A 17493-nucleotide genomic window follows, 5' to 3' on the forward strand; every position below is an offset into this window, starting at 1 on the left:
TGCACTTTTATCACTGCTGAAGCAAACTGATAGCTGATGTAACAGGAGAGAAAGTTATGGAGGATGAATTTCTGCATAAATTCATCCCTGAGAGTGGTGCTGTGCTCCCCCTGCTCCTTTTCCTGATGGAGCACCAGCCCCAGGGAGGACTGAGAGCCTCACCTGCCCTCCAGGTACCAGCACAGCAGTTAAAAGGTCTGTGCAAAGAGCTGAGAGTTCTCTGAGAAGCAGCTCAAACCACGGCTGGTGAGGAAATCGGGCTCTAACTCAAATGATTAAACTCCAAAAGAGTGGTTTCGTTTTCAAACTTGGCTTCTGTAAGAAGCCTGATTTACTGGAATTGCCCCTCTGCCTCCAGAAGGGGAAGCCGCACCCACCGGAGAGCCGGGGCTGCTTAAAGAGGGGCTGGGATCGGCTTCTCGCATCCCGGGAGCTGCGGGGCTCGGAGGGAGAAGGAGAGAAGGTAGGGACCTGGGGAGGAGCTGTGCGGCCGGGAGCAGCGGGGAGCGGGATCTTGTTGCTCTCGTGGCTCCTGTTGCGGTGTTTTGGCACGGCCGGGGAGATGGCAGGGCAGGGGAAGAGCGCTGGGAGGGCAGCGGGCGGGCGGTGTCCGCTCCTCCGGGGGCTGGAGGAAGCCGCCGCTGCTGCAGCCGCTTTGGGGGGCTCGGGGGAGCCGTGTGCGCTGCGGGGCTGAGCTGGGAGGGGGCCGGGCTCAGAGGTGGGGCCGGATGGCTGCGCCCCCCGGATGGCAGGAGCCGTGGCACTGATGCCGGGGGCAGTGCTGGCCCCGAGCCGCTCCTTCGGCCGCTGGGCAGCTCCGTGGGGATGAGCGGCAGGCACGGCTCCTCCTGCCCTGTCCCCAAGCGCAGGGGCTCAGTTCTTCCTTTTGCTCCCCATGCAGGGCGGGTGGCATTCTCCTCTCTTCCAGTCGGAGCGTCACCGCGCAGAGCGCTCTGGGCTCTGGGCCAACCCCACCAAGGGAGCGCTGTTCCCAGAGCCCCTTTCTATCCCTGGGACACGGCTGGGGAAAACACTCTCGGGGGCTGTGCTGTGAAACGGCTGCACGCATTCCCATGGCCGCTCCTGCTGCCAGCCTTGCTGCTTCCCTCCTTTGCTTCCAAGGAGGAGCTCGATCCCGAGTTATGTCCGGAATGTGCTCAGTGCCTCTCTGTGGGCACGGACACAGTCGCATGGGCCTTTTTCCTATTCCTGCAGCAATGGGAAACCGTGCAGGGACTGCCAAGGGTGCCTGGGGCGGCTTCAGGGCTGGAGTTATTGTTGTCCAGGGCAGCCTCTGGCTCCTGAGACTGAACCAGCGCTGGTGGGAGAGAATCTGGGAGGGGACAGGGCTGGGACAAGTGGCCAGAGTGGACGAGCTCCAGCAGTGACCCTGAGGCATCAGCTCCCTTCCTGAGCAACTGTCCTGCACTGAGGCTCTGCTGCCCAGGGAGCAGCTGGACATGTGCCCAAAGCAAACAATTGGTGTCAAAAGTTTCTCCTGTGCTTTGCCTGCAGGCCAAGCTTTCCTCTGCTGCTGAACTGCCCTTATCTCGAGCCAGATGCTTTTCCTGCTTCTGCCTTCCCCATCCTGCTGGTGGGAGTGCACGGGCTCCTGCTGGGGGCTCAGTGCTTGGTGGGACCCAAGCCCAGCGCTGCTTCTCCCCCCTCTCCGGGGTCCTGAGCTTTCCCCCAGGAGCAGGTGCGTGATGTGGGCAGTGGTGGGATGGAGCCCGTGCTGCCCCACTGTCAGTGCTGTTCCCCTGGCTCTGCCCCCTCCACAGCTTGTGTGCTCCCTGAGAGCACAGATGTTCCCTGGACAGCCTCTCACCCAGCAGCGCCCACCAGTCCTTCTCCTCAGGGCTGCTCTCAATCCATTCTCTTCCCAGCTCGTGTCTGTGCCTGGAATTGCCTGCACCCAGGGGCAGCACCTGCACTTGGCCTTGTTGAGCTTCAGGGGCTTTGCTCCAGCTTCCTTCTGCTGGGGGAGCATGGATGTAGGTCCCAGGTGAAAGCCTGCTCTGCTCACTTCCCCAGAAGAGCCCTGAGGAGTCTTTGCTGCCTGGGCAGTGTCCAGTGGAGGAGAAGGGTTGGCCTCCAGTGCTCCCTGGAATGAATCCTCTGTGCTCATGGCTTGCCTTCTCTTGACTGTCTGCTCTTCTCCTCTAGGATTTCAGGCCTTTCCTTCCTGATTCCTCCTGAGTTCTCCAGGGGTTCCCATCACCTTCTCCACACCCCACCGTGTGCCCCAGGCCTGCCGCTGTGCTGTGCTGCATCCCCTGAGCTGGGGCCCTCGGCTGCCGGTGTCTGCTGGGAAGCCAAGGCTGGGAGCAAGTGGAGCATCTGCTGAGAGGTGAGTGAGGGGAATCAGAGCCCACAGGCCTTGCACAGATTGCCCAAATCGGCAGGAACTCCCCAGGGAAAGCTGCCCCTGAAGGCTCTGGAAGGCTGCAGGGGCCCTTGGATCTATCCCTGAGTCCAAGCCCCTGAGATCAATACCTGTGCTGGTAAGGGAGTTGTGGCCTCGGTGGGACTGAAGCTGAATGGTGAGAAGGATTTTTTGCAGTGAATAAATCTCTCCAGTATCCAAGTGAACTGAGACTGGGAGAGTTTTCAGGATTGCGCGACAGTGTCAAAAACCCCAAAGGCTGAAAGGCAGATATCCAGTGAAAGGGCCAGGTCAGTTAGGGTGAGAATCATGGAATGATGGAATGACCTGGGTTGGGAGGGACACACCAGGGTCCTGGGAGAAGCAGGATCGATTGTAGTTCACAAATTCTTACAGCCTCACCACCTTCTGTGGTGTCCCTGCACCCACAAGCCACATAGGATAGTTGTTCTAAATCAAGGTCTTCTAGAGCCTTCAAATGTTGATATAGTTGAGAGCACATCCATGGGTCCCTGATTCTATATTATGACCACTCCCCCTGTAGTTTTAATTTGGGCCGGGCTTCCATGCAATAGTGTATCATTCTGATTTTGTCTAGACCCTTTGTGGCCTCTTGTGCCTCCCATCAATCTAACATTTCCCGCTGGGGTCTACTAGGAGGAATATTCTTTAGTTTTCTCTTACTCCTTTCTTTGGAGCTTGTTTCCTTACTTACACACTTCCCCATCCCTCACTTCCTTAACTGAACCTTAACTAAAACTCTAAGGTTCCCCTACCCAAACAGAAAGTTGAAGACGGGCAACACAACTCCTAAGTAACTTAAAACTTATGTTGGCCCTAATTAACACGTTCATAGGGGAAGGATGGGGTTTACACCTTTACTCCACTCTCCAGCCAGAATCTTTTCATACCTGTTAACCAAAGGGTTTTGGACCTGACCTCTTTGTCAGTCCCCAGGAGTCCCTCCCTGGACCCCTCACTTACCCCCCATGCCTCGCCCTCTCGGTGGGACTATGAGCACTCTTGGTCGACATCGGTGGGGTCCCTAGCACTAGGGTTCCCTCAGGACCTTACCTGCCTAGCCTCCTCCCAGGCTAGAACCGTCCTGTCCGTAGTGCTGTCAAAAAAGTGATTCCAGCAAGGTCAACCTTCAGGCAAACCTCCTGCCCCTCTGCTCCCTGACTATCCCTTCCCCAGAGGAAATAGCTTCAGCTCAAGGGATGCATGCATGTGTTGGTGGGACTATTTCCCCTTGCCTCCTAGCCACTCCTCCCACCATGAAATGGCTTTGGCGTAAGGGATGTGTGTACAGTTTGTATGATGATCGCCTTGCCCTCCCGGACTCCCTATTCCTGTGCTCTAGGTAGTAGGTTACAGTCTCCCTTCTCGGGACTAGACTGCTACAGTCACCATATCTCAGTACGTCTGGCCCCGTCCTGGGAAGCAGGGGTCTTCCTGGGCACTCAGGACCGGTAGGGCCTGCAGACTCCCAATGGGAACCTGGTATGCGCGTGACCCACACCACACCTAGGCCCTCCACACGCCCAGAGCAGCCCAGTCTGCCTAGCCCTAGGGGAGCCTACCCCTTGCATATCACTTACACTTTGGTTTCCGCCGTATGCCCGGAGCGGGGCCACTATCCCCCAGGAGACATCTCGTTCACTGTTCCTTTTGTTTCTCCCTGTTCCCAGCTGGCCCCCTCGCAAGAGTCCAGAACCGCAGGACTAGGTGGTCCTCACTTGCTCCAGGAGTCCAAGCTACGGGCCCCCGTCTCACTCACACACCATCCGTTTGCCTCCTTCTCCGGCCACCAGTCACTTACCGAACCCGGTGCTCCTCTGCATTGCTGGTCCTAGGCTGACCTGGGGTCCGGTGAAGCCAGCTGTCCCTGGAGGCTGGGCGTCCCAAGGGTGGGCAGCCGTCCCCTCTCTGGGCCTCTTCAGGCGTGGCAGTCCCGGACGAGCCCCCAGTGGAAAAGAACAGGCAAGGAGACGGGCTCCTTTTTAATGCCTTTATTGAGGTCAGCTCTAGCTGGGGACCGAGGGGGGTTGCGCACACCACCACTGCTCCGGGTGGATGACACAGAGGAGGAGGTGCTCAGCTTTGCCACACAGCAGAGCTGAGGCTTCCATCCTCACAAGAGTCCTGGGGTTCGTTGAAAATCTAGGGTAGCCATGCATAGAGAGTGTTGGTTTACTTATGGCAGCGAGGCCCGGAACATCTGTAAGTGGCTCAACATTCTCCCTTACTCCTCAATGTCATTTAAAGTTCAGTTTGAGCCATGGCTCTAGGGGTCTTTAGATGTTAATTCCACTTCCCGTGGGTACAAACCCCCATGGGAGTTCGCTCATTTACATACTGGGTGGTGTCACCAGTTGCCATTAGGGGGTGCCGGGTGCAGCAGAGGCAAGACAAGACCATGTGGCATTTAACAAAGAAGGCTGTGAGAACAACATTGGGCATAAGGTATTTAACAAAGGAGGCACCTTAACAAAGGAGACAACATTCAAATGGGTTAACATCTTTGTAGACAGATCATGACATCACATTTTGCTCTTTACACAGGTATCCAGTGAAAGGGCCAGGTCTGTTAGGGTGAGAATCATGGAATGATGGAATGGCCTGAGTTGGGAGGGACACACCAGGGTCCTGGGAGAAGCAGGATTGAAAGCTTTACTGAAATCCAAAAAGCACAAATTAACTGCCTGTCCTTAACTAAGTCCATGGGTTAATGTGCTGTGAAAGGAAATTTAGGGTGAGGTGCTGGACTTTCCCTCCTGAGTCCGTAGTGGCAGTGACTCATGACTGCCTGGTCCTTTGGGGGGTTTTCTATCAAAAGTGACCAGCAGTGATGGACCGAATTTAAAAGAAAGGTGTCTGCCAAGGAAGGCGGAGACCACCCTGGAATGGAGAATATGACCCTCTTCTCTCCATATAATTTTAACTTTGAATTTATGGGGCTTTCATGCAAAGCTAGGGGAAAGGGAACAATAGGAATTTCCTAGAGTGTATATATATACACCAAGGGCAGAAAACAACCAAAATCAGAAAGGCGAAGCCCACCTTGTGTCCCTGCCGAGCCCGCGCTGCTGGGCTGCAGCTCCAGACACAAACCAAAACTGAACTGGCTCTGGGTAAGAACCATCCCCAAGACAGGACCCCAGCACCTTCCAGAGCCATTTCCTAGGGTCCCTCTGTAATTCACCCCATAGCAGCCTGAAGCCTGCTCCCCTCAAGGCCAGGGTTGAAGGTTTGCTGACACTTTTCCTCCTGTCACCAGAGATTTTAAGTTCAGTGGCCCTGTGGTGGCCGTGGCTGAGATGGCCACCCATGGGCGCTGGGCTGACGAGACCCTCTGTGGTAACAAGCAACAGATCGTGGAGTGCACCCGTCTGAGTTGGCTCCCAAAATCTCCAGTCTCTCCTGAAGGGCCACCAGGATACCCCAGGCACAGCTGTGGGCAGGGACAAGGTGGATTTTCCCCCTGATCTGGGGTGGGTCCCGAGTGTGCAGGGAAGCAGCTCCTGGGAAGAGGCGTGAGTGGGGCGAGGAGGGGCTGCGCTGGCAGCTGGAGCAGGAGCACAGCTCAGAGCCCGTGTGGCCGTGCCGGGCGTGGGGGGATGTGTCTGGGGAGTGTGGGGAGCCCTGGGGGGAGCGTGTGAGCGCTGCCTCCGAGTGCTGGGAGCAGCAGGCTGGGCCAGACAGCGAGCAGGGCAGGCGTGGGACTGGGCAGAGGGTGCAGGATGCAGGCAGGGGTGTTGGATGGGCAGGGGGGCTGTGCCAGTGCTCGAGGGAGCCAGGAGTGCTCCTCTCTACTCTTGTGTCATGATGGGTTCTGCTGGGAGGATGTGGGCAATGGTGAAGGCAGCAGCTTGTTCAGGGCAGGTTGTGTGGCTGAATGTACATGTGTGTGTGAGAGTCTATGTGTGTGCCTGTGTCTGTGAGTGTCTCTGTGTGTATGCCTGTCTGTGTGTCTGTTTCAGTGTGTATGTTTGTGTTTTCGACTCTATGTGTCTCTCTGTCTGGTGTGTGTGTCTCTCTGTCTCTGTGTTTGTGTCTCTGTCTGTCTGTCTGTCTGTCTGCGTTTTGTCTGGGATAAAGACTGAGCTTCAGGGTTGATCCTGCACACAGGAAAGCCACAGGCACATCCAGTGTGCTGGGAAGGGGACCCTGGCTCTTGTGCCATCCCAGGCCTGGCTCCAGCAGCCGGGTGGGAGCAATCCCCAGGGCCACAGCTGCTGCAGAGCCTCTGCCAGAGGCTGGGGCCTCTGCCTGCACCTTAGGGAAAGTCTCTTTTCTTCTCCACAGCCATGGCTTCGCCGGAGGGAACGCAGGAGGGGGATACAAAGGCACAGCTCCTGGCAAAGGCATTTCAGGATGAAGGGCTGGATGCTGGATACTGGCTGCCCAAAGTGTCGCAGATCCTGGGAATTGAGTGCAGAGAAGCCCTGCAACATCTGGAATACGAAGACTACCTCAAGCTGGAGTGTGAGGTAAGGCACCCCTGGGAGAAGAAGGCACTCAAGAAACTCCTGAAAATGGGAGATGACAAAACAACCAGTAAAGATGTGCAGAAGGAGCACTGGGAGAAGAGAAAGGAGAAACAAGAATTGGCCAAAGAAGCCCTGAATGATCTGACAGAAATGCTCAACAGCTGCAGCCACAGCCAGGATGCTGTGAGGGAGAAAGCAGAGAATCTCTTGCGGGCCATGGAGATTCCCCAAGAGTTCTGGCCAGCACCAAAGGAACCCTTGGCGGATATGCTGGAGAACATCCAGAAGCAGCTGGAGCAGCAGGAGTTGTCAGCAGGCAGGAGAGAGAACATCCCTGATCTGGAGGTGCTGAGGCGGGCGTCAGGGGGACTGGCCCTGCAGGGCATCTACAGAACCAGCAGACCTGGAGATGCGCTGGCAAAGCGAGATCAGCTCCTCAGGGTTCCTGAGGGATTCCAGCTTGCCGGTCCGGAGCAAGGATCGCTCCTTGAGAGGAAGGACTTCTCTTCCTCTGCAGCAGAATCCTCTTTCACCAAGTCCATGGAGCAGCTGGGGTTCAGCATGAGTGTTTCTGCCAAATTCAAGTTCTGGGAAATTAATCTGGGAGGGGGTGTAGATGGCAGCAGCTCCTCGCAGTCACAGGACACCCACCAGTCCCGCTCTGAGCAGAGCTACTTTTGCAGCACCAGGTACCAGTACCTCCCTCTGGCCTCCTGCTACTTCCAAAGGCATCAGCTTTGCCTCTCGGATGAGGCTCTGCAGGAGCTGAAAAAGATAGAGCCACTTTTGAGCTCCACTCGGGAAGAAGACAACGCCATCTTGCTGAATAGCACGTGTGAGAAGTTCTTCAGCAGGTTTGGGTCCCACGTAAACCAGGGTCCCCTCCACTTTGGGGGGATATTCTGGTGGAAGGCGTCTACTGAGGGATTCCGAGAGGAGCAGAGGGAAGAGATGAAGCGACAAACGTCTGAAGCTCTGAACAGCTTTTTCAGGGCCAGCTGGGGTGGCTTCCTGGCAAGTGCTGCGGGGGCCCTGGATGTTTCTAAATCCAGCTCAAAGGCTTCTGTCCTGGGAAGAGCCGGAGAGGGTTCCCATACAGCGATTCAGCTCTACGTGGTCAACACAGGGGGCCCACCAGACACAGCTTCTCTTCCTCAGTGGAGAACGGGGCTCGTGTCTGATAACACAACGTGGTGCGTTATCGACCGTGGGTTTGAGCTGATCCCAGTGTGGGACGTCATCCTGTACAATCACAGCAAGGATTTTAAGTCTGTGGGTCAGATGAGCACAGCCCTCAGGGCTGCGTACAAAGCACTGACAAATCTGAGCGTTGGCAGCATTTTTGGAGAGGATCTGGGCAGTGCAGTGCAAGAGGCCAGAGATTTCATGAGGACTCTGAAGGCCTGGGAGGTGCCGGTGGATGAAAGGAAGCTTCTCATGCTGATGGAGCTAAAAGATGATCTGAGTGCCAAAACCGGGAACCCCAGTGTGTGGATCAACGTGTGCCTGTCAGACAAAGTCCTGCAGGACTTCCTGGTGAACACCATGCGGAGTTGCCAGGAGTCACCTCCAGAAAACACCAGATTTATCAAGGTAACATTGAAAAGCCTCCTGACTCCACATATCTACTCTGTCAAGGACTTCCCTGAGGCTTCCTTCATTATGCAATGGATCTTCCAGACTGAGAACCCACTTCCCAACTCTCCCAAAGTCACTGAGCTTGAAGACCTCATCAAAACACTGCAGCAAATGAAGGAGCACATCCATGCTGTCTCCTACGCGCCAGGAAACTCTGCTTCCGCCATTCATGAAGCAAAGCGAGAAGCGACCCAGACCAGCAGCCTCGCCATTTATTCCTTACTCCAGTGTCTCCAGGAAAAGGCTCAGAAGGACATGGAACTGTTGGTGCTCTTGATTGTGAGCAGCACAGGGTACCAGGTGGAAAGCAGCACTTTTCAGCACCTCCTTGGACACCGAGAAATTGAGTACATGGCCAAGGAAATGGAAGTGGCACATGAGGAGTACGTGAACCTGAAGGAGCAGGATGCTGACAGAGCTGAGGCCTCTCTTCTGCTGAAGGGTCTGACTGTGACACCAGAAAGTCAAGGGCTGTCCCCTGAGCAGAAGAGGGAGCGTTTAATTTTCATGGAAGATCACATGAAAGGTTTGTGGTCCACACGGATAAAGAATCTGCTCCAAAAGCACAGTGGAGGTGAAGACTGGGAGAGGCTGGAACAGGACTTGCATTCCTTGATCAGTGGGTGCTTGGATGACAACGGGGATGAAGAGAGGATGCAGAACATACTCAGAGACCTGGAAGACACTTTTCCAACATCTGAACACCCTAGCCACTCTCAAACTACCTCAGACAGCAGCCAATCCAAAGCAAATGAAGCCATTCCAAAGGAGGAGTTCCTCCAGCTGCTCAAGCGCCTGGGACTGGAAAGTCAGTATCCACGAAGAATGGGGATGGGAGATTTCCACACCATCTGCAGGACATGTCTGCAGGACAGCCAGCCCAGCCAGGACACGGAGCTGCCAGGTTACTTCCTGCAAAAGCTGTTTACCGTGGATTACCACAAGGTGAGGTACCTGACTTGCTGGGATGAGAGCATCCGTGGCCTTGCACCTGTGCCAGTAACTACAAAGCAAGAGGATGAACTGTCAGATTCCTTTGATAACTTTCTTGATGATTTGGAGGAAGCAGCCCCTGAATGTGTGAGCAGGGACAGCCATGTGCACCCCATGGACCTGCAGATGGCCATTTTCCACTGTGCTGATGACTTCCTGAGACAGACCCTTGCAACCAAGCTGGCCTTCTGCCAACTGGCACTGCCTCTGCTGGTGCCCAACCCATGCACTTCACGCATCGAGTTCCCGCTCTACGCCCTCAGCCAAATCCAAAGGAGCTGGAAAGAGGTTGAGAAGTCAGGAGAGCAGGCCCAAACAAAGAGTTACAACAACAAACTCATCTTTCAGACACAGACACCCATCGTGTCCTTCATCCGCATTGGCAGCTTGGCCTCCTCTTCCAAGTCTCAGCTCCTGAACGCTCTGCTGAGCGAACGCAAACACAACACTTTTTTCCACCGCCACTGCAGAGGCAGCACCAGGGAGCGTTTGCTGATGGAAGGGGTGGTGGAGATTGCCTGGTACTGCCCCTGTGGAAGCCCCGATGACACCTTTGAGCGCTGCGTGGCTTTCTGCAACCTGCATGGAGATGCCAGGAAGCACAAAGCACAGCTGCAGTTCCTGCAGGAGATATCGGCTGTCAACGTGGCTCTGGTGTCTGATTTGGAGCACATGGACAGCAGAGAGAAAAAGCTTCTGCAGGACCTGTGGAAGTCACAAAGTCCTTTGGTTTGTCTTGTCACGGAAAAAGAGAACGTTGCACCTGGACGATCAAGTACAAAAATAAAAATCGGGATCAGGAACAGAAACGAAGCAGAACTGGTGGTGCAGCTGAGCAAAACAATTGGGAATCTCCTGGCAGTGTCTAATACACATTTCAGCCTGGACGCCTGTGCGGACAAAGCTCGCCAGCACGGATTCATAGTGGATGCAGATCAACCCGGGTGTGTGGCAGCCAAAGCAAAGGCAAAGGAGCTGGTGGAGCTTCTGAAGAAAGAGAAGCTGTCGGAGATCAAATCCCAGCTGCTGCCGCTTCAAGGAAAACTGTGGTACCAGTGGTGCAAAAAGGACAAAGAACTCACTCGCTTGCAGGAGAAGGGGAACAAGAGCATTGAGCATCATCGCAGCCAAATTGAAAATGAGAAGAAAGCACTAAGAAGAAAGCAACTTGAGCAAGCTTTCCCCCTCAACCCACTGATGAAATCATTCCTTGGCTTTCTCAAGGGCCAGCCAGCAGATACCAAGAAATATTTCCTGCAGTGGATGAAGGTCTTCATGGATGAGCTGTCCTGTGGTCACCTTGAAAAACTGAGAAGAGACGAGTTATGGACTGAAATCTCGACAGGAAAGAAAAACCAGCTGCTGAATCAGCTGGATTCCATCTCTGATGAAATCAACAATTCATCCATCGGCCTGGAGCACCTTCTGAGAGAGGTAGGGCAGATTTACGAAGCTCTGCAATTAATGAACTCCAAGGATGAGCTTTATGCCAAACTGCCGGAAATTGCAGCAGAACTGATGGTTTTGGGTTATCCCATGGAGCTGATGGATGGGGACGCTTCTTACCTGCCCTTGCGCTGGGTGGGAGCCATCTTTGACAGCTTAATGGAGAGGCTGGGGGACAAACGAGTGTTTGTGCTCTCCGTGCTGGGCATCCAGAGCACAGGCAAGTCCACCCTGCTGAATGCCATGTTTGGTCTGCAGTTCAGTGTCAGCGCGGGGAGATGCACCCGCGGAGCCTTCATGCAGCTCATCCCAGTGGGCGAGGAGCTGCAGCAAGACTTGGGCTTTGATTTTGTGCTGGTGGTTGACACCGAGGGGCTCCGTGCTATTGAGATGGCCAATAAACAGTCCCTGAACCATGACAATGAGCTGGCCACCTTTGTCATTGGTGTTGGCAACATGACTGTGATCAACGTGTTTGGAGAGAACCCATCAGAAATGCAAGATGTTCTCCAGATTGCTGTGCAGGCTTTCCTGAGGATGAAGAAAGTCAATCTTTCGCCCAGCTGCCTCTTTGTCCACCAAAATGTGGGAGAAGCAACTGCCAAGGAGCAGAACATGGAAGGCCGAAGGCGTTTGCAAGAAAAGCTGGATGAAATGACCGTGATAGCTGCTCAGCAGGAATTCTGTGACATCTCCTCCTTCAGCGATGTCATTGGCTTTGATGTGAACACCCACATTCACTACTTTGCTCACCTGTGGGAAGGAAACCCCCCAATGGCACCACCCAACCCCACCTACAGCCAGAACGTCCAGCAACTAAAGAGCAAAATCCTCCAGGCTGCCAAGAAGCAGTCACAGCGCAGCATTTTGAGGCTCTCGAGCCTGAAAGATCGTATTGGTGACCTCTGGAATGCTTTGCTGAATGAAAACTTTGTTTTCAGCTTCAAGAATTCCCTGGAGATTGCTGTGTACAGGAAACTGGAAAGTGCCTTTAGTCGGTGGACCTGGAAGCTGAGGAGTCACATCTTAGACATACAGATGAGACTGGACAACCGAATTCGGAATGGGGACTTGCAGAATGTCACCAGAGAACACCTTGAAGGGCTGGTGCAAGAGACAAGTGATGGCATTGAGAAAGAAGTGGAGAAGTATTTCAGGGAAGACAAAGACTATGAGACACTGGTCCAGTGGAAATCAGGCACAGAGCTGAAGCTGAAAGAACTAAAAGAGACTCTTCTCCATGAAACAAAGAAGAAATGTGAGAGTCTTATAGAGCTACAGAAGGAGCAGAGGAAACTGGATGCAAGGAAGTTGGAATATGAAGATGAGCTCCTGAGAAGGAGTAGGGAGCTGGCTGTGACTCTGAAAGGGAAGAGCCTGAGTGAGAGAGAACTGAGGGACAACTTCACTCCTGTCTGGAACAAGTGGATTGCCGAAGTCTCCAGTGCTGCTCGTCCTCTGGAACAGGTGAATATAGATTCAGACATTGAAGAAGTCCTTCTAGAGCACTTTAAGGAGCCAGGTTTCCATGCACGGATCAGGTCACTTCCCAAAAGCAGTGGATTTTCTTTTGACTTAGAGAAACATGTCATGAAAAAAGAGCATTTTCGCTTTACCTCAGATCCCAGGATCATTTCCAATTATGATGCTATCAACTTTCAGCACATCACAGACAACATCATAGCGTGTGTGAAGGCAAACATTGATAAGAAGGAACAGGAAAAACGGGATTACAGTCGAAATTTTATCCATGAAATACTCAATGAAGTAGAGAATGGTGTGAACTCCGTCCCCAGCCATGCCAAATGTACTTTTAACAGAGAGTACAGCATAGCTTTGTCTCTGTATCTGTGCAAAATGGCAGCGGAAAGATTTAAAGCCATGCACAAAGCATTCCAAAGGGCAAATGACCCAGTTGTGTACCTGAGCAGCAAGAGAGAAGAGTTCTTCCAGTGTTTCCAGATTTCCTGCCAAGGAGCCACATCAATCACAACTTTTGCTGTTTTCCTTTGTGACAAGATTGAAGCGGCTCTTCGCCGGGTGGTCTATGAGAGGACAGCTAAAGCCATTGCTGAGGACATGCAGGGCAAATTCCCAGATTTCAGGGGCAACAGAGCCAATCTGGAAGTTTGCATCCTTAGATACCTGGCAGAACAAGAAAATTTTCAGTATTTCAAGGATTATCTTAATTTCCCAAAAGAATTTTTTCAGAAATACATTGAAACACGAGTTAAGAATTACTGTTTAGGTAAGAGTGGGAGACTGGAGAACTTTTTAGATTGCTCCCTAAATCTTCTCTATCGAAATATCCTGTCAGCTGTTTCTTTATCAACCCAAATTGTCAAGGACAGAAAAGACAGAGAGAACAAAGTCTCTCTTTGGCTGGATGAATTTTGCAGGGAACTGACAGAGGTGATCAACTTGCCCAGAAGTGACCTGAAGGGCATCGAGCAGCAAGAGGTCACAGACACTGAGTTCCTGAGCAGTGCCATGGCAGAAGCTCTGGATGACCTGAGGGACAGGCTCAGGAAGGAATTTGCTGGTGCTGATATGAGCTCATTTGCAACACAGCCTCACACCATCCTGGTGGAGCAGTTTTCAGGGTGCTGGGAGCAGTGTCCATTTTGTGGGGCTGTCTGCACAAACACCATGCAGGGACATGATGGAGACCATCAGCTGGTCTTCCATCGCCCACAAGCTTTGATGGGAACCACATGGCGGGTACAGGCATTACATGGTTTTGATTATGATACACAAGAACTGAACATTGATATTTGTTCCAGCCTTGTTTCAAGTGACTGTGAATTCAAATTTTGTGGCCGCCCATGTGTCCGTTACAAATTATATCGTAATGCAGGACCTCCTTTTTCCAGTTGGAACATTCTTCCTGATTCATCCATGCAGGCGTACTGGAAATGGTTTGTTTGTCATTTCAGGGCACAGCTGGAAGCTTTGTACAATGGGAAATTTCAGGGCAGAGGAAAAATCCCTGAGGCATGGCAGAGAATTACCAAGCAGGAAGCACTGGCCGAGCTGGACAAGCGTTAGGCCACATCCATGGGAAGGAAGAACCACAAGGGCTTTGCAGTTTAGGAGAACTTTGTAGCAGGCTCTCCACAAATTCAGTTACAATGATGATGTTCTCAAGCCCAATGAAGAGAATGGTATCCAACTGCTCCCAAGTTTGGTGAAATAAGGAGTGTTACTGTGGCTGTTGCTCAGGAACTCCCTTGCTTGATGAGAAAGCCAGAATCCTCTTGCCTTCTTGCCATAAATATTTCCCTCTGCTTTGTCCTAGAGCTAAACCTAAGCCCCTCCTTGTGGCGATCGGCCTCGTGGCCAAGCCTGAGCTTGAGGGCCAGGGCAAGGGCAGAGGCAGCACTCAGAGCACCCCTTGGATCAGGTGCTGTGAGACAGGAAGAGACAGTGCCCCCAAGGCAGTTTTCCTGCAGCAAGGAGGTGTCCTGCTCAGAGAAAGGGCTGCAGGACCTGAGGCCAGCTCCACACTGGCTGCAAGCTGGGCTGCTTGGCTTTTGGGCATCATCCTTCCCTCCCTCACTGCAGCTTCCTGGATCAACTGAGGCCCTTCTCCCAGCAGGAGCTGTTGTGCCTCCGGCCTCAGGAAAGCAGGGACACGATGGCCCTGGGGCTCAGGCAGTGCTGCAGCCCCGCTGGCCATGCGAGGGCCAATCCCTGCTGGAGAGCTGGCTGAAGGGCTGCTTCAGCCTCATGCCCTGCAGGCTCTGCTAATAAAGGAGTTGATTTGGACCTCCCTGCTCTGTGTCCCCTTTGTGTTCAGGGCAGTCACAGCTGGGGGTGACTGGAGACAGGCAGGGGACAGGGGGTGGCACTGGGTGAATTCCTAAGGCCTGAACAACGGGCCCTGCCTGGGGCCTGAACGTTGGGCCCTGAACCAAAGTTGCCCAGTGGGTGAACCTTTCCACCAAAAGTGATGTGTATGCACTCATTAGGAAAGCATTATTAGCTATGTTAAAAAAAGACTGCAATATGATACTGGCTTTTGTATATATATATATTAGTTTCTTCATTGTACAGAATATTTAGAAAATAGTTTCATATATACCTTTATTTAGCTGTTAGTATAATGTAATCTACAAGTTTAAATATGTGTTGCATATCTTATAGAGATAGTAGTGTGGTGAATACATGGTATTATAGGCCTTAAATAAACACCGGGTGTTAGAATACCTCTGTGTAACCAAAACAAATAGTGTAAGGCAATCATGTTGCTCCCCCTTCTCTGCAGACTAAATTCTCCAGGTGATAACCGTGACACAAATCAGAGCACAAGAGGGCAATTAGAAAATACTGTGTTGAATTTGAAGTGGACATACTAAACCCTTAATAGAGAACGTTAAAGACCATGATGGAGACACAAGAATGAATAAAATATATTAACTTGGCACGCAGAATATCATGTAGATAAACTAGAGTATGAAGAAACCAAACAGAAGAATTTCTGTAACATCAAACTTTTCACAAGAAAGTGTAAATAATGTATAGACTTTATGAATATGCATCTTCCTCAGTTAGGTATTAGTGTAAAGATGACAATATCAGTGACTACTCGTGTTTTCTTTTGCTGTTTGCCAGGAGCAACCGGCACTGGACTTTTGTCTCTTATTTTGTTCCCTATTGCACTTTAAAAATTCTGAAGCGTTATTGCATTTTTCACAGCCATATGATAAATGTATCTCCTCATTAACGAAGCATCATTAACAATATGATCTATGAATGTGCTCATTAGTGAAACATGCATTTATCTCTCCATATTTACAGATTGGACAAGGTCCATGAAATCTGACATCTGTCCTTGTTTGGGGGTGTAGGATCAAAGACAACTCCCTTGGTTCCTGCTTTAGCCCAGGCCAGGCTTTGGGAGGAACCCAAGATGAGAAAGAAAGGAGATGTTTCTGCACTAGAAGTGATGTCAGCTTGGTTATTGAACAATATAAGAACAGGATCCTCTCACAGTGCAGTTGGAAGCCTCGTTGCCTGCAGGTGGACACCCCACAGTAATTCCCAGTTACCGAGAGGGGCTCTCCGTTCCTTCACTGTGACAGGGGCTCCCCCCAGCTGATGTGTGGAGCTGGAGGATGGTAAAGTCTTGGGGTAACTGGAGATGTAATGTGTGTCATCTCTGTATGCAATCTTTTGTAGTAATGATGATGTGCCTTGTTGAGATTGCCATCCTTTTGTGATTCTTGGCAGTTTTGCACTACAGTAAATGACACCTCTTCCTTAAGTTGATGCCTGTTTCTTTTGTGCTGACCCTGCTGCCTGGCAAAACACTGGGTGAGGGTCTGGGAGACGGGGTGTGGCAACAGAGGCTGTGCTCCATTCAGGGCCTCTGCTCCAGGAGCAGCTTCACTGTCTGCAGGGACAGCAGAGAGGGCAGGAAGCCACAAACCACAACACCCAGGGACACCAATGTCAGTGGCAGGTGCCAAGCAACGCAGTGCTGGGAACCAGGGCTGGCCTGTCACACACAGGGAGGGCTGAGAAGGTTGATCCCAGTGAGGGTCTGTGCTCTGGAGCTGCTCAGCTGGGAACATGTGGGACAAAAGGGGAAGGGGCCCAAATTCTGCCAAGCCCGGCCCTGGCCAAGTTGACCCAGAGCCAGTGACAGGAGCCAGAGCTGGGCCGTGTGTGCGTGTGCTGCAAGGGCTGAGTGCCAAGGACTGGGGACACCTGGGCTGGGAGGGGATTTGTGTGGCTCCTGGAGCTAGACTGGGAGTGGAGGTGACCCTGGCCATGGTGTCATTTCCTGGGCTGAGTGGGGAATGTCCCAGTGCAGCTCTTGGTGTGAGTGGGGGGGACCCAGTGCCACAGCTGGGTGCAGAGGAGAGGACCCAGTGCAGCAAGGGGGGATGACCTCAGGCCTGGGCTGGTGTCCCTGAGGCAGCTAGCCCAAAACTGCCAAATATATTTGGCCATGTCAGACCCCCAAATTCAACCAGCTTTGAAATAAACCGAATCCCTGGATGGGGCAGGGATGGGTTGGATTCAGACCCAAGCAGGGACCTCAGCCAGTGATGTTCAACCCAGAAAGCAGACACAGCACTGGTCAGGGGGCTGGGCGGTGCTAAAACCTTGGCCAATGAATTGTGTAGACCTGGGAGTTTAGAACGGATTATATAAGGAGCTTCTGTACAATAAAACATGCTGTTTGTCTGATGATCAAGAGAGAACTTAAGTTGTGATTTTTGTCTCCAACCTACAACTGCACGTAACGCCTTTACGTGCCATATATGCCTATGGAATATTAACCTTAATACCTATGCCTATGGAATATTAACCTTTGCACTATGGGATATTAACCAAAATTAATAGCTGCAATTCATAAACACAATATATATGTTTCACCAGCAAGTAAATAGATAGAACTTAATAATATAGCTACTCCGTCTCCAGCTCCCACTGCTGGTTTCACAAATTTTCTTGTTCCTTTTTCAGTTTTTGTTGCTCTTGTCTTCTGCAATTTTAGTTCTTCTATCTGCTGAAGCAACGTCCCTG

The 17493-nt window shown here is 52.2% G+C and overlaps 1 protein-coding gene across 4 annotated transcripts; it reads left to right on the plus strand.

Annotated features, from left to right (window-relative positions):
* The first annotated feature begins 362 nt into the window (after window positions 1-362).
* Window positions 363-16820, plus strand: LOC131577007 (interferon-induced very large GTPase 1-like). 4 transcript variants are annotated; one of them, XR_009277132.1, is made up of 3 exons: window positions 363-463; window positions 2167-2350; window positions 5667-6322. XR_009277132.1 is itself a non-coding variant. In XM_058834289.1 (3 exons), exon 3 carries the CDS (start codon window positions 6697-6699, stop codon window positions 14002-14004), a length of 7308 nt encoding a protein of 2435 aa, XP_058690272.1. In that variant the 5' UTR covers window positions 363-463; window positions 2167-2350; window positions 6695-6696; the 3' UTR covers window positions 14005-16820. The 4 variants fall into 4 exon arrangements, 2 of the variants coding, with proteins under 2 accessions (XP_058690272.1, XP_058690273.1); XR_009277131.1 differs by lacking the exon at window positions 5667-6322 and adding an exon at window positions 4078-4329; XM_058834289.1 differs by lacking the exon at window positions 5667-6322 and adding an exon at window positions 6695-16820.
* Window positions 16821-17493: the final 673 nt, after the last annotated feature.

This window comes from Poecile atricapillus, chromosome 3 (assembly GCF_030490865.1).
Source record: "Poecile atricapillus isolate bPoeAtr1 chromosome 3, bPoeAtr1.hap1, whole genome shotgun sequence".
In the NCBI taxonomy this organism is placed as follows: domain Eukaryota; kingdom Metazoa; phylum Chordata; class Aves; order Passeriformes; family Paridae; genus Poecile; species Poecile atricapillus.